The sequence below is a fragment of the Tupaia chinensis genome, unplaced genomic scaffold, assembly GCF_000334495.1.
Source record: "Tupaia chinensis unplaced genomic scaffold, TupChi_1.0 Scaffold000098_1, whole genome shotgun sequence".
In the NCBI taxonomy this organism is placed as follows: Eukaryota; Metazoa; Chordata; class Mammalia; order Scandentia; family Tupaiidae; genus Tupaia; species Tupaia belangeri.
The window spans coordinates 1,113,915-1,139,627 of NW_006159560.1; the positions used below are offsets into that span (position 1 = coordinate 1,113,915).

The following is a 25,713-nucleotide window of genomic DNA, read 5'->3' on the forward strand; positions in this document are numbered from 1 at the left end:
GAACCATGCTATAGTTTCTCCTATGCAAACGGATATTATGACATCAATAAATCTCCTTCTCACCTCAGTTGGCTTTCCTCCCAACATAACCCAGGACATACAAGGTACTGACAGAGGAGTGCCTGGTATGGGGATCAGAACTACCAAATTCATTTCATAAATACTGCTTTCATTTGTTTTTAAGAGAGATTTTTGCTATAGGTATGTGCGCTTGCCCCAGAGACAGAAAAGAGAAATTACCCCCCAGAGTGGATGGCTATGCCATAATCCCTTCTTCTCCATTCTCCTCCTGGGATTTTGGGCACACACACACATGTGCCAGGCCTGAGTTTTAAGCCTCCGGGTCCGGGACTCAAACTGTGGTCCACTATGTGGGGAGTCCAGTGATGTAACCACTACGCCATCTGCTGGTTCCCATTTCATAAATATTCTAATATAATTTCTACTTACTAAAATTAAGTCGGGATTGCTATATTTCGACATATCAAAATCTGCTGCCTATTGCCACACTGAGTAATACAAATAGAAATTAAGTCAAAACTTTTATTTTCTCTCCCCCAGGTTCTAAATGCTCTTGAACTTGGCACTGTAAATAAAACCCAATACTAAACAACAAATGTAGAGATGACCTTTATAAATAAAATTGAATCTACCCTAGGAGCTGGTGGAAGGCTTCTGCCAACTCAATAGATGGGGTAAGGACCAACAACTGAATTTTAAGACTGTGGTCAATTCAGGTCAACTATATTACTTTACTTATAAAAAATAAGACATCTTAGAACCATCATATTGGGTCAGGATAGTGACTCACCTAGAATGTAATTCTGCTTCTAAGGAGGACATCCAGGGCCAGCCCCACAGCCTAGAGACTAAGGTTGTGGGACACCACATGGCTGAGCACGGTTCAGGTATCAGGCCCAGTGGATTGAAAAATATGTCAGGTATGTGTACATGCATGCTCAAAATCCCACAGGAAGGAGAAATGGGAAGAAGGGATTGCATGGAACCGTACCCCATTGGAAGATGCTGGAGTTCTCTCTCTCCCTCCCTCCCTCCCTCCCTCTTTCACTCTCACATACACACACCCTATGGCAATTAAAAAAAAAAAAAAAAAAGAAAGCCATCCAAGTATGCTCTAGCTGTCTGTGGCTTCATTCTTCCTAGGGGTGTAGCAAGAAGTGCACCATAATGTCGGTTTGCTTTCAAACTACTGGGTGAAACTGTTATGGACCGTGTAAGTCAGGACTTCCAACTCTCAGTAAAGGAACGTAACTCCCAGAACACTTCACCACTCACTACTGCTCCAGAGGGCAGAACCACGGTTTTGTCCAGTATTTTGGTTTTGCATCTTATCCTTAGCCCAAACATCCCCCAAAATCAAAATTTTTGATTTTCCAAAACAAGGGCCATCAGACACCCAGATTTTCTGTGAAACTAAGGGAAAGGGAAAAGGTCACACTCAAATAACACAGAAGAATAACTTGCCCTTTTTTATTTTTTTAAGAGGTTTTTGCCATTCGGTGTGCAGGGGGGAGAGAGAAATAGAGACAGTGAGAGGGAAAGTGAGAAATCACATCCCGAGAGCGATGGCCACACTGCAGTCCCTTCTCCACCGTGCACACACGCACAGTGTGATTTCAAGTCACTGGGTCCAGGACTCAAACCGCAGTGGACCGTGTGGGAACCCAGCGATGGAGCACTATGCCGTCTGCTGACCCCGAACGACCTGCTTTGCCTAGCTGGATTATCTAAGAGACGTTTCTTCCAAGCAGCCCTCTCCTTAAATGTTGAAGAACATGAAGAGGCTTGTTTCTTCACAGCTTACCCAGGAGCCTGGCGGGGACAGATGCCATGGAGTTCTGTGACCTTCTCTGACTGGGAGCTGCAGTGTACAAACGGAATGACAGAGCAGGCTGTGAGCACATGGCTGAGAAGGTCATGGTCAGGTCCAAAGCCCAATTAACACCTAACCCGCCAAAGAAAATCTGGCAGTCTCCACGCATCTTTCCACACACTGATCAACTTGAACCACAAGGCCTAAGAACTGAGAAAAACTACTTTCTTTAGAAGTAGAAAAAAAAAAAAAAAAAAAAAAAAAGAAACAAAGAAACAAAGAAACAAAGGAAAAAAGGACAGGGGGACATTGAAAGGCATGTGACCTGGTAATTGAGCAAGCCAGATAATAAATGGCTAACCATGCAGTTTGAATCCCAGACCCAGCACCTGGAAAAATGTGTACCCGAAATCCCTATAGGATGAGAAGGGGGGACTGCAGCATGACCACACGCCATGGAGGCTTTCTGTCCTTCTTCCCATCTCTGTTTCTCTGGTGGGCACATGCCCTCTGGGGGGAGAAAAACACACAGGTAACATCTATAGAATGAAATCATCAACAGAGAGGCACAACGAGGCCTTGCCTGGTGACACAGTTGGTAGCAAACTGAACTGCAGTGCTGGAAGCCACGTGGCGTCCTACGAGTTCTGATCACTGGGGTGAATTGAAACACATCAGGATCAGGACAAGCTGGAGTCTGGAGGGAACGGGGACTCCAACATGACAAGACTCTGTCGAAGGTATTTCTCTCTCTCTTTTATTCACACATTCTATTAGGAATAAAGTAAATTTTATAACAGAAAAAAAGAAATAAAAAAGAGTCCAAAGCAAGTTAAAAAAATTTTTTTGACTTTTTAAAAAATTTTCAGAAAGGTATTTATTCTCATCTTCCCTAAAACCTAAACCTTCTCTAAAACTTGTATCATATTATACATTATACCCATTCTCTTCATGTATACACATGTACGCACACGCGTACACACACACACTTCCTTTTTCTTTACTTTCATTTTTTTAGACAGTCTTGCCATGACATAACCCTAGGGCCACAAGCTTTTGTTAGTGTGGGCAGAACCCAGGCCTCCCGTGCGGCCTCAGCCTGCCAAGGAAAGTAGCAACACCAAGCAGCTACCTGGGCTGGGAGTGCAGTTCATTAATTCAGTAAGGTACAGTAAGAAAACATGGTAAGTAATTCAAAGTTTGACTTCGAAGTTCAACTTTTCAAACTGCAAATATATCAAATGGGTATCTTTCTTTAAAAAGCAAATTTAGGAGCCAGCAGATGGTGTGGTGTTTAAGGCACTGGACTCCCACATGGCCAACCAGGATTCAAGTCCCAGACCCAATGGCTTAAAAATCATACCAGACACGTGTGCACGCATGCTCAAAATTCCAAGAGAATGAAGGGGAAAGGATTGCGGTATGGCTATCCCCGCTTGGGGTGATTTCTCACCTTCTCTCTCTGTTTCTTTCTGTTTCTCTCTAAGAATTAATCCTGATACCTGTCCTTGTCATTGTGTTTCTCAGCAGGGGACGTGCAACTAAGATACAGGATATAATCGTCAAGTGGAAGGAAAGGTTTCTGAATTCCCACTGACCCCAGTTCTCAGTGACACCACAAGTTCAAGTAGTTATGTCACTCTGTGCAGGGAACAAAATGTCCCTATTCCTCCCATTGTGCCCCCACAAAACAAGACAACACCAAATGGAAAGCAGAGTGAAGCTAAGGAACATGTAGATTCATAATCACGAATAGCTAGATAAAACTTTCATTTGGATGATATAATTTCTTTACTCGAAATCACGTGTAGGAAAAAAGAAATGTGGCTCTGATAGAGCAGTCTCCTACCCCCAAATCCCAAAGGCGTGAAAACAAAATTACACACAGATCTCTACCCCCAAGAAAATAAAATAAAACGGAAGGGCAACTCCTAAACTATAAATTAAAATGTCACATTAAAGCATGAAAAGATGCGATGAAATTGCCATCAATTTAATAAGTAAATTTTATTTTTCATGGCTAAAGATTTTAAAAATTGAACATAGTTCTTACCCCTCCTCTTCTCCTCCAAAACAAAACAAAACACTACCAGACAGCTACAATATTCCAGTAGCGTATGCTAGGAAAAGCTCGCAAGGGAACCAGCTGTGTTATAATCAATCACGTGACCAGAAACACAGTCCCCGTTATAAAGTTACTGCAGCGGTTAATGGGCATTAGGTTACAACTTCAGGAACCACCTCTGCTGCTTGCAAAGGTCGATGGAAGTCTGCAGCAATTTAATTATGAAGCAAGCAGGACCAGTTCAGTTGCAATGTCAATAAAAGTCAGAGCAAATTGCTTGACTCTATAAAGCGGAGAGCACTTTTATATCATAATCACAACCCTGGTGCATTATTTAAAGACGGAGATTTCTGCCTACATAAACCAGCAAAACAAAACAACCACACACTGTTATTCTTAGGAACCAAAAAGTAATCAGATACTGAATCAAACGGTCTTCCATAAACTTGCTGCCACTTTGACAGTTGAGGAGCATTAAAGTCCAACGTTTGGAACACAATCTCCAGCTGAGACAATGAGGGCTGGCAGACTCCTGGCTGTATGTTACTTGCTAAGTAATATATTCTTATTCTTCTCACCAAATGTTAATATCAATTGTCAGATTAAGACACCAGCAACCAATATACCTGGGGTAACACCGGACAAAAATAACCAAAAACCAGGGACCAGCAGTTAGCGTAATGGTTATGTCGCTGGACTCCCATGTAGTCGACTGCGGTTCGAGTCCCAGACCCGGTTGCTTAAACTCACACTGGGTGCGTGTATGTGTGCATGCCCAAGACCCTGAGAGGAGAATGGAGGAGAAGGGACTGTGGCATGGCCATCCTCCCTACGAGGTGATTTCTCGCTTTCTGTTTCTCTGCCTGTCTCTGTCTGTCTGGCAAGCACATACGCCCTATAGCAAAAACCTCTTCAATAAATAAATAAATAAATAAATAAATAACCAAAAACCAAAGATTAACTTGTATTTTCTCTGAAAGTGAAAGTATATTTTTAAGTCTTTCTACTTCATAGATCAGACCCTCAAGAAAGTATAAACTATAGTTCCTGAGTATTTATTCCATACTGGGCAGTTTATATCCATTAACTCAGTTGTTCTTGGCAAAAATCTCGTCTAAATTTTATTGCCCAAACTCATGAGGCTTAGAGGGGGATTTGCTAAGATCATAAAAGACATCGAGAGAATGACAGGAAGTTAAATCCAGGTTAGTTTAAATCCAAACTTTACTGCAGAGAAGTCTATCATTCAATAAAACTCTTTGCTCCCTAAGTATTTCCAGTAATGGTTATCCAGAAACACCAGGACACTATGGCTGAGAGAGCAGCTCAGGTGAAAACTGAAAGATCTGAGTGCCTGCAGGTGGTGTGGTGGTTAAGGGAGCTGGACTCCCACACAGCCGACTGTGGTTCGAGTTCCGGACCTGATGGCTTTCTCTCTTTCTCTCTCTCTGGTCAAATTTAAATAAATAAATAAAGTTAAATCATTAATCATTCTTTTTTCTAAAAAAAAGAAAAGAAAAGAAAACTGAGGGATCTGAAAGATTTGCTAAACCTACCAAGACGACAGTAAGCAGGCAGAGCCCGCCATCTTCTCCTCCCTATACAGAAGTCTCCCCAGGTTAACTTGTGGTAGAGGGGGACTCCCACACAGCCGACTGTGGTTCGAGTTCCGGACCTGATGGCTTTCTCTCTCTTTCTCTCTCTGGTCAAATTTAAATAAATAAATAAAGTTAAATCATTAATCATTCTTTTTTCTAAAAAAAAGAAAAGAAAAGAAAACTGAGGGATCTGAAAGATTTGCTAAACCTACCAAGACGACAGTAAGCAGGCAGAGCCCGCCATCTTCTCCTCCCTATACAGAAGTCTCCCCAGGTTAACTTGTGGTAGAGGGGTTCCATACACTTTCTAGGGCTCTACTTCTCACTCCTACTTTAAAATCTTAAACTTATACCCAACATACCAAGTACGAAGCACAAGTTGCTTCAGAATTAAATGGAAACTTACATAAATTCAATTCATACACATATCTACATGTTGTATGTATATGTGTCTACAAGTAATACACCTTAGAAATAGAGTATACAGATATGTATTTTTTTTAATATCCCTAAAAATAACCATTATCAAAAATGCCTCACCTCTTAAGGATAACCACTGTCTCACCTTCTAAGGATAATCAGTGTCATGCCCGATTATTTTTCCAGATTTAGTGGGTTGTCAGAAAAGTCATGCCATGTTTTTGCAACAGATGACGCTACTTCATTTTTGGAAGAACTAGAATTGTTCGCATCTATGTTATTACTATGTCATTTGACAGCTGACAGTTCTAACTTCATTCTTAAAAAATAAAATAAAATAAGCGATTTGGTTGAGTTTTAGAGATTTTTATAGGCTGAAGATGGAAGACCAAACTGTGCGTTTTCACCATATTTTACTGTTTTACTTCTGGAAAAGGAAGAACACAATCAAGCTTGTGAAAAGTTGCATACGGTTTACGGTGACAATGCTCTACAAGAACGTCCGTGCCAACAACAATGGTTCATGAAATTCCATCCTGATGGTTTTGATCTCAATGACACTCCTTGGCCAGGGAGGTCTACTGAGGTTGATGATAACAAAATAGAAGTGTTGGCCAACTCGATCCCACATTACACAACACGAGAGACTGCAGAAACATGGACCATCCATCATTCAGGCGTCACGATCACCTGAAGAAGCTGGGATATGTAAAGAAGCTCAATATTTGGGTTTCTCATGAACCCCAAGAAGTTCATTTGGTGGCATGTATAAACATGTGCAATGTGCTCATCAAACCTGAGGAAAACGATCCTTTCTTAAAGCGACTGATAACTGGTGATGGGAAGTGGATTGTTTACAACACTGTGGTATGCAAACGGTCTCAGTCCCCACGTGATGATTCACTTCAAACAACATCGAAAGGCATTCACCAGAGGAAAGTTAAGCTCTCAGTATGGTGTGATTTTAAAGGTGTTGTGTTCTACGAGCTTCTACCAAGGAACCGAACAGTCCATTGGAATGTGCACTGTCGGCAACTGGACAGTTTGAGAGCTCCTTGATCGTAAAGGAGTTGTGTCCCACAACCATGCAAGACCACACACAAGTTTGATCACCTGTCAAAGATTACTGGAGCTTGGATGGGAAGTGTTGCCACACCCGCCACACTCGCCTGACCTTGCGCGGTCAGACTCGCACTTACTCGCGCTCATCAAACTCCTTGTGTCCTACAATGTTCAATTCAGATGAGGCTGTAAATCAGTACCTTGTTCAGTTATGCTGATAAGGTCAGGCCCTCCTATGAATGAGGAATTACGAAGCTCAATGGAAGATGGCCGAAGGCTATCGAACGAAATGGGCAGTGTATCATTGATTGAGCTTTGCTCTTTATATAAATGACTTTCGAACAACACAGAAATAATATGACTTCTCTAATAACCCAATATTTCTACTCTAGGATTTTCCTTTAAAAGTGGGCCTATTTCAAACACTGTTTTACAGCTTGCTTTTTCATTCAAAAACATACCATGTACACCATTTCTAGGGAGGTTGTTTTTTTTTTTATCACAGAAAGCTAGATGTGTGTCCACGAGGAGAGGATCAGCACCATCTGACCATGTCTGACTAGGAGGCAGACCGCAAGGTCCTTCTAAGTACATCTGTACAACACAAGACACAGAACAGAACATGGCAGTGAAAAGGGGAAGGCCTCTATGCACTAACATAAAAAACATACAAGATATATAAAATTAAAAAAGGAAACAATAGAAGCAGCAAACTGACTTTTAAGTGTGAATATACCCACAGGGAATTCTACAAGGATAAATTTAAAAAACTATAGATTGAATCATAGAAACTATTGCTATTCAATCTTTTTTTTTTCCAAGAAATTTTTGCCTTAGGGCACACATGCTCTCTGGAAAGAGAGACAGAGACAGTGAGAGGGAAAGTGAGAAATCATCCTCCAGGGGGGATGGCCATGCTGCAATCTCTTCCCCATTCTCCTCCCATTATCTTGGGTATGTACGCACATGTGCCTGGAATGAGTTTCAAGCCACCAGGTCTAGGACTCAAACCACAGTAGGGCATGTAGGAGTCCAGCAAAGTTATCACTGTGCTACCTGCTGGCCCTGACATTAATCATTTCTGACATATACAGACTGAAGTTTTGTATGACACAACCTAACTCACAACAGTGATGATTAATCCAGTTTGGATCTCAACTCTGGAAGGATTATAGACTTAGTTTGAACTATATAAGATTCTTAAAATTTACTATCTTTGATATATAAAATGGAAAAAAATTAAGACTGCTGATATTATACAATTTTGGACCAATAATGGGAATTTTATACAGCTCCAACTATAAATATCAGTGGTCACAGATGTGGTTTGTAGATGCGGGAACTGAGTAGAGGGGATGGAATGATGTCTTTCCACTTAGTGTCATTTTACTTCTTGATTTTTCAAATCTGAGAATTTTTTAGGTTTCTAAATAAAAGAAAGGAGAGGGGAAGAGAGGAAAAGAAAAGCAATACCAAAATCTTGGGGCCGACAGGTGGCATGGTTGTTAAGGGCGCTGGACTCCCACATGGCCAAGCCACAGTTTGAGTCTCGGACCTGGCGGCTTGCTTTCTTACTTTCCCTCTCTCTCTCTTTTTCTCTCTCTCTCTCTCTGCCCATCTCTAGTCAATTAAAATAAATAAAATTAATAAATAAAGTTAAATGAAATAACTCCTAAAAAAAAGTAATATCAAAATCCAGTATATTCAGGCAGCATCAAATTCCTGATTGGGTTCATTTTCCAATGTTCTAATAACCTCTGTTTTTCTTTTTTCTTTTTCTTTTTTTTTTTTTTGAGAGATTTTTGCTATAGGGTGTGTGCGCTTGCCAGAAAGAGAGAGACAGAGAGACAGAAAGCAAGAAATCCCCCCCCATGGGGATGGCCATGCCGCCATCCCTTCTCCTCCATTCTCCTCTCGGGATCTTGGGCACACACGCACACGCACCCGGCATGAGTTTTAAGCCACCGGGTCCAGGACTCGAACTGCAGTCGACTACATGGGAGTCCAGACACATAGCCATTACGCTAACTGCTGGTCCCTGTTTTTCACTTTATTTTATTTTATTTTGCCATAGTGAGCTTTCACCAACCAGAGATAGAAAGAGAGAGGAAAAGTGAGATGGCCACTCCACAATCCCTTGTCTTCCATTAGCCTCCTGGGATTTTGAGCATGCACACACATGCACTTGGCGTGATTTTTAGGCTCATTCTGGGACTTAAACCATAGCTGGCAATGTGGGAGTCTAACACTTTGACCACTACACCAACAACCTATTTTTAAAGTATCAGATACCTGCAACGTCTTCACTGGAACCAACCTGAAACCATGTGTGTGTTTGTTCATTCAGGTGAATGGTTGCATAAATCATAAAAGATAATTTCATTGGGCATTTAATTAAATGGGTGTTTCTTTTCCACCTTTCCCATAAAAATGAACACCCATTCTTCTCCTGGAGCCCCATGTCTTTTACAGTGTTGTGCCCCAGATTTAAAACAATGTTCACTCTGTCTTACCCTTCCTCATCTTCTGTATGGAGACCACAGCTCTTAGCCCTTTTCAACAAAGCCAACCATCTTTATTAAACAGGGAAAAAAAGAAAAAAGAATCATTCTAAAATTAAAAAGACTAAATGAATAATCTGGCTGAAATGGAAAGAACTTATGTGAAAGGAGGACTCACAAGAAAACTGGTAATGTTCTTTGACTCCAAGGAGGAGAAGACTGTTCACTGTGGCATCTATGTTTAGCACCTCAGCAGGATGGTAAAGAACCCAGACTCTGAGGTTAGATTGCATGGGTTCAATCTTGGCTTTGCAACTGACCAGCTGTGAGATTTGAGAAAGTTACTGACCCTGTCTGTGCCTCAGTATCCCCAGTGCAACAGAGTTGGGAGACAGGACCTGTATGAGGTCATTACGTCATGAGGGTTCTGCATTTGCTAATGGATTAAAGTCATTATTATGAGAATACGTCTGTTAGAAAACCATATTCAGCCCTCTCAATCTGTCTCTCTCTCTTATGCACATGTACACAATGCTTTGTTGCCTTCCACTCTACCATGGGGTGACACTGTGGGAAGGCCTTCATTAGATGCAGTCCCTTGACCTTGGACTTCCCAGCCTCCAGAACTGTAAGAAATTTTTATTCCTTATAAATTACTTAGTCTCAAGTATCCTATTATAACAGCACAAAATAGACTAAAAAAGACAATGTTTTTGCACTAACAAAATTTTTAAGGCCTAGCCACAGTAGCTCACAAGAGCACACTACTGTTCGGGAAGCTGGAGGCCACTTGTGAGGCCTAGGTATGGTTTCCTAGGCTAATTTGAATATGCACCAATAATCCCAGCTAATTGGGAGGCTGGGACAGAAGGACTGCAACACCATGAGACCCTGTCAACAATACCTATTTCACTTTTTCCTTCCTCTATCTCAAAAAAGAAAAAAAAAATTAGAAAAAAAGAGCATACCTCTAAAATAGCCAGATAATAAGTAGTCAGAAACTTAAAATAATCATTATTACTATTCTGACACAAAGAGGAAAAGAAAATCATGACCATAATCACATTTCGAGCTCATGAAATCATGCTCCTGATCTCAGTGAATATTAGCAGATCCAAAATGTCAGCCCAAGAGTTAATTTTAATAGGCTTGAAAGATTTTTTTTCTCACCCAAGGTGACATTGTGCTCCTTCTAAATACAGGCTCAAAGGAATGCCATGGAAGCAGAATGAGCATTCAGATGGAGTCAGGCTGTAAAGATGCTACCCAGAGCTAATAAAAGCCAACTACAGACAACTAATGATAAATTCAAGTAGGAGTATTCTCTGTAGTTAACTCAATCTGGTATTGTTTCTTCTTCCTCAACAGCTGGTATAAGGATCCAGTAAGTAAAAATGAACTGGCCATCGCTTTGTTTCCTTACATTAATTGTAGATATCACTCTTATATCATAGAACTTTTCTTTTCTTTTTTTTTTTTTTTAATCATGGTCCGTAAGAGTTTTCTAAGTAGTAGAAGTCACCTGGAATTGGCCGCACTGGGATAATATATTCCCCTTCAAGATTTCTGCTCATCTTGCCGGCTACCAAAGAAAGCGTTTCAAATCAGTCACTCTTGACAGCCTTAAAAATTCTATTTCATTCAGGATAAACAATACTTTGGCTGGTTTGAAAAGATGTTTCTTAGACAGCCTGGCTACCTCCTACGCTGTAAGAGTTTCAAAGAGGGTTATAAAGAGAGTGACAGCTGCTTGAATCCAGAACTAGAAATTAAAATAAAAGCTATTAGAACTGAAGAAAAAAAAAAAATCCCTGCTCCACAGGGAAACAAGCTTTAAAGAATTTTTCTCTCTTCTATAAATTCTAGTTACCTGCCATGAACTTATTTTCACCACAGAAGCAGCTATGTATTTTTTAAAAGGCATTAAATAAGCTTTTCTTCTCCTCCTTCAGAGAAAGCGGAGAATGTTCATCCTACACAGAAGCACAGTTCAGATTATATAGGAAGTCACAGAAGAAACTGCCTTTTGCTTTGTCACTGGCATTAGGAGGGCTGAGCATGGGGAGCTACTGGGAGACTCCAATGCAGGGAGGCGTCGTGCACGATTTACAGGCACCCACAACTCAATTGCAGCCCTGAGATCTCTGGCTGCTTTTTCCAACCCATTGATCCTATGGTTGTACAAGTGAGTTAAGAAGTAATCTGTCTCTGTGTACTGCGTGGACTGATGCCTGGTCTTAGATTTCACTTCACAACACAGTGATTCCATGTCAAGGGATCATCACATTGCTCTGAGGGAATGGCCAGCAGTCTCAGGGGGTTATTTTCTAGAGCCTGCACATGAAACATCAAAAATGGTAAGAAGGAGGAGAAGGAAGATCAGTAAATTTCAGATAAACATCTGCTTGCGTCTGATTACCTAAGATTATAATACTGCGTCAAACTGCTCTAAGTCTACAAGGAAACACCAACAGAGGTAGAGAATCTCTCAACATCTACAACGAAGGTCTTCCAATGGCCTTGCTCTTCCTTCTCACAGACTTTAAATGTTCTGCTAACATTCTGGGGAGGACAGGGTAGTTAGTCTACTTCTGAAAGCACGTTTTCATAAATAGATTTCTAAAGATGGGAGCTGGCATTAGAGAGTGCACAGTGCCATGGATGTTAGCAACCCCTCCCTGATTTCCCCTCAAATGAGGGTCTGCTTGCACAATGGCCACTCTTTAAGACGAGCCTAGGAATGAATGTGGCTATATGTCCGTGAGATAATGCAGGAGAGAAAAATGAGCCCTTCTTTATCATTATGAGATCACTCCCTCCTTAAGAGGATATACATTTTAGTAATTATTTAATATTATTCCTTACAGAGACTTTCCATACACACTACTTATACCAATACATTTCATACTATTTCTGCTAAATCTGTTTTCCAAAGCAGTGACATGTAAGACTACGTATTAAACACAACAAAGTGACAATCCCTTCCTTTTGACGAAAAGATGATCTAAATATGTAAAAATTGTAAGAAAAAAAAGATACAAACACAATGACAGATTTACCCATGAGCTCCATTGTGGTTGATGACAACAGTTTCGTCTCTCTGCCTTCAACTCCCCATCTAGTCTCTTATGAGGCCCTAAAATTCGCTTCGACAGCTCTTCCAGATACCCATTTTATGTTCCCTTCCTGGTGCTAATCCAAGCTCATCTCAAATTGAAATTACTTACCCCGCCTTTTACCATGGTCTTTCAAATTCCTACAGGCAGATTAAGTCAGATTAAGTTTCCTTAAATATATTTTCAAAACATTAGCACTCTTCTCCCTTGCTAAAAAATATTCAGTGGTTTCTTTCATCATTTTAAACATGAAGCGTCCTTCTCTGACTTCAAGAATAATGCTGAAAGTCAGCAGCTAGCATGTGAGGGCCTACTGTGTGTCAGACACTGACACCATATTAGCAGCCTCAACATTCTCTACTATTTTAAATGGAAGATACTACTATTATCCCTACTTTTTTTAGTTAATAAAATAAATCTAGAAAGCATAAACAAGGTGTCCATGAATATAGAGCCAGAATACATATTCTTTGCCTTTTTTAAAAAAATTATGTAACTTTATTTATTTATTTATTTATTTTTAATTTGGCCAGAGAGGGGCAGAGTGAGAGTGAGAGTGAGAGAGAGAGAGAGGGAAAGTGAGAAAGCAAGCCACCAGGTCCAGGACTCAAACTGCAGTTGGTCCTGTGGGAGTCCAGCACCCTTAACCAGCCACCACACCACCCACTGGCATCTAGAACACATACTCTTTAGCTCAGGCTTCTTTATTTAACTCATTCATTCTTTAGGCAGTTTTTCCCATGTCTGATCAAACTGCATGAGACCCACCTATCTACCGCCATCAACTCTGTCCCCTCCTGATTCTAATCAGGTTGCTCCTCCTCACCGTCATAAATACCGAGGATCCTTTACCCCAAGTTTCTGAGAGCAGAAGTGTTTTGGATTTCAGGTTTGCTCATATTTGCACATTCTGGTATCTCGGGGATAACACCCAAGTCTAAGGTTTAAACACGAAATTCATTTACAAACACCTTATATGCATTGCCAGAAGGTAATTTTGTACGATATTTTTTTCTTGCAGTGTTTTGACTGTTACCCATCACGTAGGGTTAGGTGAGGAATTTTCTACTTGTGGCGTCATGCTGGCACTCAGACAGCTTCCGTTCTTGAGGCATTTCGGATTTTTGGATTGCCATCTTAGGAATGCTCACCCTGCTCCTTGTTTTTGTCTCTGCTGCTGCTGTGACTTCATTCCCTCACCTGAAAGCCCTTCCCATCTCACTGCCCGAATGGCTCAGCTCGAGAAAACCCTCCAACCTTTCCTAAGTACTGCAGCAACGAGGTGCCCTCCTCAGAGCTCCCGCAGTCCCACAGCTCATCATGGGGCACTCTCTGCTATCTCGGCTTATTCCATGTTTCACTGCATAACGACAAACAATGAGAATAGGACGTAAACTCTTATATTTTTTTGGGAGGGTTTTTTTTTTTTTTTTTGCTATAGGGTGTGTGTGCTTGCCAGAAAGAAAGAGACAGGGAGACAGAAAGCAAGAAATCCCCCCCCAGGGGGAATGGCCACACCGCAATCCCTTCTCCTCCATTCTCCTCTCGGGATCTTGGGCACACACACGCGCGCCCGGTGTGAGTTCAAGCCCCTGGGTCCAGGACTCAAACCACAGTCGACTAAATGGGAATCCAGCAACATAGTCATTACGCTAACTGCTGGTCCCATAAACTCCTATTTATGTTAGAAGAAACTGGGTATGGCATGGCACAGAACTTACAAATGTTCAACAGACATGTGGTATGATTCTGAGTTTAATATCCAGTACCGTAACAGGACAGAGGCAGAAAAACTCCAAAGGACTAGCAGCATCCACATTGGAGGATTAAAAGTTAACACTTAAAGAGATCTTGCCTGGCTTGCTTTCTAGTTTTCTATTCTCTTGCTAAACAGAACCAGATTATTTCAAGCTACCTAAGGTGGCTAATTCATAGCCTCACCATTACTCTCATTGACATGTGACATGAGGCAGCTCTTCCAAGATCTAATTTGATATTGTGTGGGCTGAATGGACATCGCTATACGATTTGTCCTACTCTGATTTGAGGGATGGCCCAGGTAAGGCTACGTTCTGAAATATGCTCCTACTTAGGGTAGAGGAAACGATGGTTCTTCATTGTTCAGCCGTCTCCCTTCAATGGTCCTGACTACTCTCACTTGTTTTGCTAAAGGCTCTGTCTCTTCCTCATGGTGTCTACCATGCTGTGGGACTACAATAACACATGTTCAACAGAATGTGCTGCTGTTAGCACATTTGTGATCCAAACGTTAAAGTGACAACCCAACGATACCCAAGAAAGACCAACAGTAAAACAGCATTATATCTTGCCAATTGGCCTACGGGATGATTTTGTTTTCAACTTGATATAACTCATACTCTTTAAGTTGCCTAAATAAGTAAACTGTTACATCAAGTACAAAAGAAGATGGGCACAGAATTGCCTAATTTCACACGAGAAGATACATATAAAAACTAGTCTCGTAAATGTCTAGTTGTTTAAAATTAGAGCCAGCATAAGGAAAGAGAGAGACAACTTAGTCAAAATTCAGATGGTAATCCTCTTCTCCCACAGTCTCCAAATCTTTGCTTGGATTTTTTTTTTCCTACCATGAATGAAAAATAACAAGGATTGTTTTAATCTCACGTAGCTTCATGAACTTCCCTCCAACTGGGAATTTTTATGAGAGGTAGATTGGTAACACAATACTCCATGATGCTGACCCACGTGGGAGAAGTACAGATTTGTGTCCAGACAGCTTCTTGATATGCCAGGGGCACGTGTGCCCATGATCTAGGGGTGGTAGGAGATGGGGGTGGATCATGGCATGAAGGCCTTGTTGGAGATGCATGTCTCTTTGTCTATCTCACTCATGGAAGAAAGAATAAACATAAAATAAACATGTTGTTTTAAGTTTTTACCATAGGGTGCATACACTTGCCAGAGAAAGAGAGTGAGAAGGGAAAGTGAGAAATCACACCTGGAGAGATAGCCCCACTGCAATCCCTTCTCTTCCATTCTCCTCCTGGGATTATGGGCACACATGCACCCATGCCCAGCGTGAGTTTCAAGCTTGTAAGTCCAGGACTCCAACCATGGTCAGCCATGTGGGAGTCCAACACCTTAACTGCCACTCTACCTGCTGGCCCCAAAAGAAACATTTCTTAAAAAGAAGTAATACAAACATTAATTTGAGGTATGCAGGAACAAAACATAGAACTAACTTTTTTAGAGTTCCTTTATTACTAATTCTGTGGAAATAAAAACACAGATGGGTAACTTGAGAATGAAATGAACGCAAACTTTTGATTTTTAATCTTCTTTTTAGCACTTAGCAGCCTATCACATATTCTATTTCACAACCGAATCAGACAAATCTACTCAGCTTTGCAGTGTGTGAGATTATAAAATGCTATATGAATATGAACAAAATGGCTTCTAAAAAAACAATACAAGAATCTCAGTAAAGATGTAATAGCTGCTTTCATTTAAGAAAACTAGCTAGATATTATGTCCTTTTGTAGTTTACATTAATCTTTCATAAAGATCCTTAAGATTACAATTTTAAAATATTTTGCAAATGCTTTGTAAATAGTAAATTTAATATCATTTAATCATATATTGTAAAGAAAACTAATGAGCATTCACAGTATGGCTAAATGTGTCAGTGCCAAATTAAAGTCTTGATTAAAGCAAAGATGCTAATCTTTTTCGATTGAACTAGCCATGGCTCAATGCACAGTGATGGGGGGGAATCTAACAAAATGTAAAATCATGTCTTACAACAAAGAATTTCTCTCCGATTCCTTGCTGGCTGGAATCTCTAGTCCTAGGTCTGTCTTACTACGCCTCATGCCAAAAGCCTTGCTGACTCTCTGCTAATGACTTTCTGATTTGCCTCATGTTGAACTGAAACCAATTCTGAGTGTTTTCCAGACTGGCTGTTTGGTACATCACATAGTTTCATAGTCTACCCAACGTAGAAGAAATAACACCGCAAACCACTTCACACAAATACCAAATCTGTGACCACATCACAAGGCTGAAGAAAATCTCCAGTCATCTTCCAATCCAGTTCCTCGAATCTTGGCAGACAGTCTACCTACCATGTAAGCAAAGCTGCTTGCCCTGCATTTTACTGAGTTCAATTTAACTTACACTACAATGAGTAAGGCTGAGGGAGGCATGTTTGCATCTATAATTCCTAACAGACTCCAATAAGGTAGAAAATTTCTTAAAATAATCAACCAAAGTTGTCCAGAATGAAAATTTTAGCCAAAACTAGATAAACACTGACTTTATTACTATTCATTTTTAAGAATTGCTTATTTTGTTGTTATTATTATTTTAGTTTACAATAGAGCACATGCACTCATGAGACAAGGAGGGGGGAAGTGAGAAAGCAAGCCGCCAGGTCCAGGACTCGATCTGCTGTTGGCCACATGGGAGACCAGCACCTTAACCAACATGCCACCTCCTGGCCCCACTACTACAGATTTTTTAAAAAGTCAAAAAAATTTAAACTTTCTGAAAGCTTCAAGTAATGTTAACAGATGATTCAGCTTATAAAAAAAATGCAAGATCTAATGACAAGAATATATTTTTTTAGACAGTGGCATCCAATAATATGAACAGTTTATAGTCTCTTTTCTTTGTATGATTCTTTTCAAAAAACATACTCACCACCTCTCTTCATTTATCTCCCATCATTTTTTTTAGAAACTATAAAATAGAAAAGTCTAAGATAAAATACAGACCTTCCTCCTTTGCTCTCTATGAAATAACTTTTTCACACAACTTGTGTTTCACTAAAGCTTGGCTTTAAGTACTTGGCAGTCACAGGTGAGAACGGTTTCTAATTGCTTTATCTTGTGACCGCCAAGATAAAATATAATCACTCCAAGACCAAATACATGAGCTTTCCTCCTTCTGAAAAGCTTTTTCTAAAAAGGGCCAGTAATGCCATAGTGATTATGTCATTAGACTTCCTATGATCAACTGCGGTTTGAGTCCCAGACCCAGTGGCTTGAAAATCACACAGAGCGTGTGTGTGTGTGTGTGTGTGTGTGTGTGTGTGTACATGCGCGCGTGCACCCAAGAGCCCAGGAGGAGAATGGAGAAGGGATTGTGGCGTGGCCATTCCCTCAGGGCTGATTTCTCACCTTCCCTCTCACTGTCTCTGTTTCTCGTTCTGGCAAGCACACACCTTCAAAAAGCCTCTTTGGAAAAAAAAAAAAGTAAATAAATCCAAGGCTGCAATCAAGGATTCATGTAAAGTTGCAAAATATTTCATAAAACATAAAATGTAGAATAAAGCATCATATAAACAGTGAGCACTGAAAATTATTCAGATTCTGGAGACAATGTGGGAAGAGGATGGGAGAAGGGCGAGAGTCTAAGGAAAGAAATTAAGGAGGAAAATAGAAAGGCAAGACATTTGTGGGACACAGAAATGGATTATTATCTGTTGATGATAATGTGTTTTGTATCTTCAACTGGACTGGTATGAAGTATATTCACATTGGGTTAGTTCAACTTACAAGCAAAAAAAAAATAAAGAAGAAGAAATAAAAAAAACAGACTAAAGTGGGACCAGCAGTTAGCGTAATGGCTATGTTGCTGGACTCCCACGTAGTCGACCACAGTTCACGTCCCGGACCCGGTGGCTTAAACTCACGCCAGGCACGTGTGCATGCATGCCCAAGATCCCGAGAGGAGAATGGAGGAGAAGGGATTGCGGCGTGGTCATCCCCCCTGGGGGGTGATTTCTCATTTTCTATCTCTCTGACTCTCTCTGTCTGGCGAGCGCACATGCCCTATAGCAAAAACCTCTTAAAAAAAAAAAAAACAGACTAAAGTATTGATAGTTCAGTATTTGACAATCTTCATTATGTCTTCTTTAAAATCAAATAATTTTTAAGAATCATTATATCACCTAAAAATTAAGAAAGCTTTTTGGTTGTACAATACCATTACAAGTTTTCTCTAAAAGATGTACTGAATACTACTATGGAAGCTTTATACTCATGAATAATCAGTTAGCAAGCTAACAATCAAGATTAGTACACACCACATAATAAATTTGAGTGGCTATTAAGATTCCATTTTAAAAAGTATATGTTATTGCTCTAAGATAAAAACGCCCCTCTTTGGGTCCTCTCCTTTATGAAAGAGAGTTAATTCTGTTTTGTTCAAAGGTCAATGAGCCAATTTAGGTATTATTCTGTCTTCCTCTTATCTCTTTCTCCCCTCCTTCCCAACATTTGCGTATTTCACTATTTATTAACACTTCTACCAGAAGACAAGTGAGATGTAAGAAAAGGTGCAATTCAAACCAGTCAGTTTTACTCCTTATTAGCAACTCTGTTGAGAAAGACTGAAAGTGAGAAAAAGAATTAAAAAGTTAGCTGGGATCAGAACTTGAAACTAATGTCTAAATGGAAACTCTGAAACTTCAAGGTGATTTTAATGATTCATGCCCTTCCTCTGGAAAACAAGGATTGACTACAAAACGAACCGTCTCATAGGTATGGATGTCTTAAGTAAGTTTTTAAATGACCAGAACGTGGGAGCCCCCAGAAGAGTTATTACAGGAGGCATTCTGAGTTGTCCTGCAGACACTCCCCAGTTAGGTGAGCTGTGTACAGATGTCACTATCTTGCCTGGGTCTTTGGATATGACCTCCCTGGCCACTGGCATGCACACTGGCTTATGATGAAGGCACTGTCTTTGTTCCCATCATCACCCTTCCCTCAGTCAGTCCTCTTGTATTTCCAAACCAATACAACTCACTAGCTCAGAAGGATAATAAATGGAAGATATTTAAAAAGAAAAAAAAAAGATGACAAAAAGAAAAATGAAGACCAATTTCAAATTCAGGAAATAGTCTCCCCAGGGGAGACGTCCCATGACAACAGTCACAGTTTCAGGCATACATGCTGAAAATGCAGGTTTGCGACAGGATCATCTTATTCTCCACATCTAATAACGCTATCGTTACGAACCAGCAGCTGGTGGTGTCTGTGTGGCTCACCGCCTGATTTTTGTATGGATCAGCCCTGAAAAATTCCTATTTCCAAGCTCTCTTTAAAAACTGGGCAATCTGGTAACACTGAAATGAGGTGCCCACATGGCAACAATCAGCTAAAACATGGCGGCTTAGATGTGACGTGAGAAACTGCATTTACCAGGATTCCCCTGGAGCCCAGTTCACTCATCCTGGCTCCGGTGGGGAGGTCAATCTACTACTCCTGCCACGTGGTAAAATGTCCCACCTTACAGAAAGTCAGAAAAGCGGGGCAAGTGAAGTGCAAAAGCCATAAACCCTAGTGCAATGGTGAACTGTGCCTTTAATCTAGACGCATTTAACAGTAGGCTCTATCAGCTCTTCTCATAAAAGATCTGCTTTAATTTTAGTTCTCCTTCCATTTGTCTCAGGGTTATGTAACCTCACAGGAGGTCACACAAGTCTCCCAAAAAAGAAATTTAAGCTGTCTTTTAAAAATAAAAAAAGAACCATGCATAACAAAGACAAACACAAAACTGAAACTTGGCATTTTCTCCCTGACGAAAAAGCTTAATCCTTCCTATTAATCTCAAAAATGATCATCTTAAGCAAAAAAGAAATTTAAAAGCAGAGGGTAGAAGACAGTGGCCTGCACTGAGGACATCGGATAGGCCAATACTCTCAACATGCTGTCCAGCAGAAAAGTATCATTAACATCTCACCATCTTCCAGCTCCAGACAGAGATTATACACAGCCACAGGTCTCTTCGTCCTCTGGCCTTGTCTCTTCGATTGCCTTGGGGGAGCATTTGGGGGTGAGGCTGACAGCGACGTGGGTTCTGGGAATGTGGCATCAGGCAGGGTCCGAAAAATCTGTCACCAAAACATAAAAGACATTCACTGTTTACCATGAACAGAACCTGTGTGTGTCTACAGTAAACCACCAAAGGTTTGATTTGGAGTGCGTTCAAGAGAGTCCAGAGCCAAAAATCCATTCCTTCAAATTTAGGGAATAGGTCATAAGCCATTTATTTAGAAGATTTCAAAAATAAAATTTCTAAACAAAATTAATTAAAAGCAACATCAATTCATTATGTTTCTAATAACTCATTCCAAAACTAAATGAGCATAATTATCTTTACCAGGTGTACAAACTACAATAGCTATTCATCCCCAAAGGAAGTAGCCAGCATAAAACACTAAAAACAAGTATCTCATTAAATTTCACCAAGGGTTATATTTATGCCTAAATGTTGGTCTTGATTTTTTTTTCTTACTACATAAACAGAAACATATGACTGCAAATAATTTTTACACATGTCAAAAGAGCTGTGCTTATGGGAACCAGCAGTGAGCGTAATGGCTATGTCGCTGGACTCCCACGTAGTCGACCGCGGTTCGCGTCCCGGACCCGGTGGCTTAAACCTCACGCCGGGCGCATGTGCGTGCGTGCCCAAAATCCCAAGAGGAGAATGGAGGAGAAGGGATTGCGGCGTGACCATCCCCTGGGGGGTGATTTCTCGCTTAGCTGTGCTTATGAAATTAACTTTCTAGATTCACATTTCCATTTTTATATCATATTCTCTAGGTTTTGTCAATTTATATAGTACCCTCCAACTTCTCTTAGTAATTTCCACTTGCATTTATGAAACCGAGACTGTTGGGACCTTGATTGATCTATAAGGTCATTCATACATGAGCAATAACAACATTCATGAAAACGTGCTGCCTCTTTGCTTCACGCGTTTTATCTTTTGAGAAAAGCAATCTACGCATAAAGACAAGCACAGCGTACAGAAGTGATTTAAGGAGGTCTCCCATAGTTGCCAAGACCTGAGTTCAAAGACTTCCTTCAACAAGGCTGGAGACCCTTCAGCCCTCTATAACGTCATAAAAATAAAACATGTTAGAGACATCAACCTAACAGACACCGCGCCTCCAAAGGACTGACGTTCCTCAGGTGAAACCGCGAAAGGAAGAAAGCCAGCTAGCTTTACACCAAACACAAATGTAAAACTCACCATAAAAGGCATGTTGTAAGGGAATTATTTATACATTTAAATTAAAAAAAGCAGATGACGTGTGGCAAAAGTAAAGGCGTCACTTACCTATATTTATATTTATATATATATAAAGTCATTAACAATACTACTGGAGTTTACTACTGTACATCCTGAACGCTCTCACCAAAAAACAAAGCATTATATAGCAATAAAAAGAAGCAATTTCAACACAACATTTGCTTGACAGTACCATACTGCCCCCTCATGTGTAAATGGGATAAAGATGATTTAAATTACCATGCACAAATATTTGCTAGTAAAAATTTAATTTATTGCTCCAACTGGTAACCTGCTCACACCATATTTCCACAAGATCTATGTTCTGATAGCGCACACTGGAAAATAGCAAGCTACTTATCTGCCTTGAAAATTCTCTGCTGCCTGCACTACTGTCCACAGCTGCATTTACTGCTGTCTGTCACTTTTCAAATTAAAGAAGGTTCTGGAGTGGTGGGAACAGAAGAGCAGTTAGTTTGAGAAGAGTACAATAACAGCGAAGGTAAGAAGAAAAGACAGGCAATGCAATGCCATTGAAAGAAAATGGCACCTGGGACTCACATTTGGAATAGCTCTTTGACTCACCTCAGTTGGATTTTTATAAGTATGTCAGCTGCCTCTGGGGTGTTACCAGAATAGGAAAGCAAGCAGTAGAGCCAAAGCATAAAGAAACAGTGTTAACGTTACATTCCAATTACCATCACTGGACAGATGACACATCCCAAGCAGATGTTGTGGAAGATCACACTGACTACAATGGTACAAATGCAAAAAATTCCTCTTCCTCTTCTTCCATTCTGGAGTATAGGTGCTGGAGAAAGGAAGAAGGGATATGGAGTCGAGGTATCAAGGGAAGTGTGGGGAGTAAGATATGAAAGGAGCCCCAGTCTGCAGAACTAGACTGCCAAGCAAAACAAGACCAGGGAGTAGGCCCTTAAAGCTCCCAAGGTAATGACCTGAATCTTTCCATCATCTTAGTCCAGATCCCAGGGATGGATCTGAACTTAGCCAGTCTCCAGAAGACTTAAGATATGGGTTTACATCAGAATAACTGAGCTGCAGGGCACAGAGGTAACACAATGCTTGGCTATGCTAGATCCATGTGGGAAGGTCCTGGGCTCTTATCCTGAGGTATCTCCAGACATAACGGGCAAGCACATGCCCATGATCCTGACTAGCTGAGGTCAAGAGTGTATTATAGCATGAAGACTCTACTGGGGGTAACTGTCTCTAGCTCTTTCAAGAAAGAAAAAAAAAAAGAAAATTTTTTAAGAATATCTGCGGACCAGCAGACGGAGTAACAGTTACATCACTGGACTCCCACATAGTCGACCACAGTTTGAGTGCCAGACCAAGTGGCTTAAAACTCATGCCAGGTGCATTGCATGCATGCCCATAGTCCTAAGAGGAGAATGGAAGGGAATGATTTTTGCAGCGTAGCCATCCCCCTGGGGAGGGTGGGGGGTGATTTCTCACTTTCTGTTTCTGCCTCACTAGCAAGCACATGTGCCCTATAGCAAAAGTCTCTCTTAAAAAAAAAAAAAAAGAAAAAAGAAAAGAAAAAACTTGGGAGAAGAAGCTAGGTTTCATTTTTTTGTTTTGTTTTGTTTTCTTTGGTTTACACTTTAAACTAAGGCTAAGAAACTGATTTAGATAATCACTCCACAGTATTTTACATTCCTCTTGGATAAAAAAATGTCAAAATGAAAACACTAGAAAATGTATTTCAGAAAAATTGGCACTGGACATACACCATCAATTCCTTAGATTTTCCCAAGTCCTAATTAGGCATAAACAGTTTCAAAGATTCTAAATACCAACCACTCCTTCAATAAGCTCTAATTTGTACTGGCATTTCAAAGAGCGCAAGTACCCTCCAGATAAGCACAGGTACCAGATCAGACACTAATTTGAGATAGCACTATTCTAGCTTTTAAATCTTACCAGCCATGAAAGCTTTGACATATTTCTTCTTCTCTTTAGGTGTTTGCTATAGGGTGCATGCACTCACTGGAGAGAGACAGAGAGTGACAAAGAGAGAGGAAAACTGAGAAATTAACCCCTAGGGGGATTGATCGATTAATTAGTTAATGTCCCAATCTCTTCTCTTCCATTCTCCTCTCAGGATCTTGGGCACACACACAAGTGTGTTTCTTCAGGCTGCCAGGTCTGGAAATCAAATCACAAAGCTGGCCATGTGGGATCCAGCCACCTTAACCTCCGAACCATCTGCTGGCCCAGCTTTGACATATTTCTTAGGATAATATACCTCCTTTTCTCATCTGCATGAGGACCGTACCACTTATATCTCAAATAACAACCAGGGTTAAATGAGATAATGTCTAGTTTAGGACTTGGCAGAATACGCTGCAATAAATGGCAGATTCTTGTACTTGTAATATGATCACATACAGGAAACAATGATTAAGAATGCATTCAGGGGACCAGCAGATAGCACAATGTTTGTGTCACTGGACTCCCATGTGGTCGACTGAGGTTGGAGTTCCAGATCTGGCGGGTTGGAACTCACTCCGGGCATGTGTACATGCGTTCCCAAAAGCCCGAGAGGAGAATGGAGAAGGGATTGCGGTGTGGCCATCCCTCCAGGGGGTGATTTCTCGCTTTCTGTCTCTCTGTGTCTCCAGCAAGCCCATGCGCCCTATAGCAAAAATCTCTCTTTAAAAAAAAATGCATTCAGACTCTCATTACTGTACTCTTCTCAACCATGTTTCTGAGTGAGCACTAACTTCTTGTGGTCTTAAATATTCCCTAAGTTCAGTGCCCCGAGTCAAGTTATTCCAAAGTGTTTGGGAAAGGACATTAAACAGTAGGGTAAAGGAAAGCCATGAACGGAGCCAAGTAATCCAGAACCAACATTTGTTTTGTGTATTTGTTTCTATGCTTCAGCACTGAAATTTCAGATTTAAATGATTTCCCTTTGATTTCATCAACAACCCACTTGGCAGTGGAGCTTTCTCGGGAGCATTTTAGTAGGCCTGCTTTTGAGGTAAGCTTCATTCTCCACATCTTAGGAGTGAGTAAAGGTCAAAAATGAACCACGTGACCCAGGTCTCCACAGTTAAAAACTGGCAGAGTCGGCATTGGAACTCACAGCTGTGAGGCCAAAGGCCCTGCCGCCAAACTATTAGGTTGTCGGGAAAGTCGTGACACATTTTTGTATAGAAAAAAACATTGAAAAATATGCCATGACTTTCCCGACAACCTAATATAAAAATATTATAGTTTATGAAACAAAATGTATTTTTTTTGGTAACAAAATTTATTTCTTAGGATAAAAACACCACCAGCCACTGCTGTCCTCCATCTGTGTATAAGGAGTGGCACCAGGAACTATCTACGGAAGCTTCCCATTGCTGCATCTGGTCCTCCCGGATATTTCAAGAACGCTTTATCTTTGACATGCATTTACTTTGTCCCCCAAGGTACTAGCCTTGATCTAAAGTCTTTTTCTTTTAAGCTACGAAGCTATTGCTCTCATGGTTCTCTATGACATGCCAGAAATGACTTAAAAGGATATTCTTTTAAATCCCAGAAATAATACTGTTTACTTGAAGTTCTAACCTGTGTTTTTGGCAATCAGATTCCAGAGGTGAAAATTTAGCTTACCTGGCTCTACACTGCCAAGAAATAAGTCATCTCTAAACATAATATTGACTTTTTAGTGGATCATTAGAAAAGTAATGACGCATTTTTGCATAGAAAATATGTTAAGCCTTTTCCAATGACCCAATAGCGCCAGAAATTCTGCAGGGAGGCAAATTTCTCTTGGAGCCCGGATCTCCTTCCCAAATCTTCTGACCCCTGAACTTCCTAGGTCACTTTTCTCAATGCCTTGTTTTAGGGTAGATGACCTCTTCTTTTTTTTATTTTTTTAAGGTTTTGTCATAAAGTATATGCACTCACCAGAGAGAAGAGAGACAAAGAGAGACAGTGAGAAGGAAGGTGAGAAATCACTCCCCATGGGAGATGGTCATGCTTCAATCCCTTCTCCTCCATTCTCCTCTAGGGATTTTGGGCATGCACATACACG

The 25,713-nt window shown here is 40.6% G+C and overlaps 1 protein-coding gene across 2 annotated transcripts in view; it reads right to left on the bottom strand.

Moving 5' to 3' along the window:
* Nucleotides 1–25,713, bottom strand: part of ARHGAP10 (Rho GTPase activating protein 10) — a 366,526-nt gene that overhangs the window by 47,352 nt on the left and 293,461 nt on the right. For both annotated transcript variants that reach the window (XM_027769930.1, XM_006143418.3), the window contains exon 19: nucleotides 20,325–20,475. In XM_027769930.1, the coding sequence (XP_027625731.1) occupies nucleotides 20,325–20,475 (151 nt within the window). The remainder of the gene's footprint in view (nucleotides 1–20,324; nucleotides 20,476–25,713) is intronic.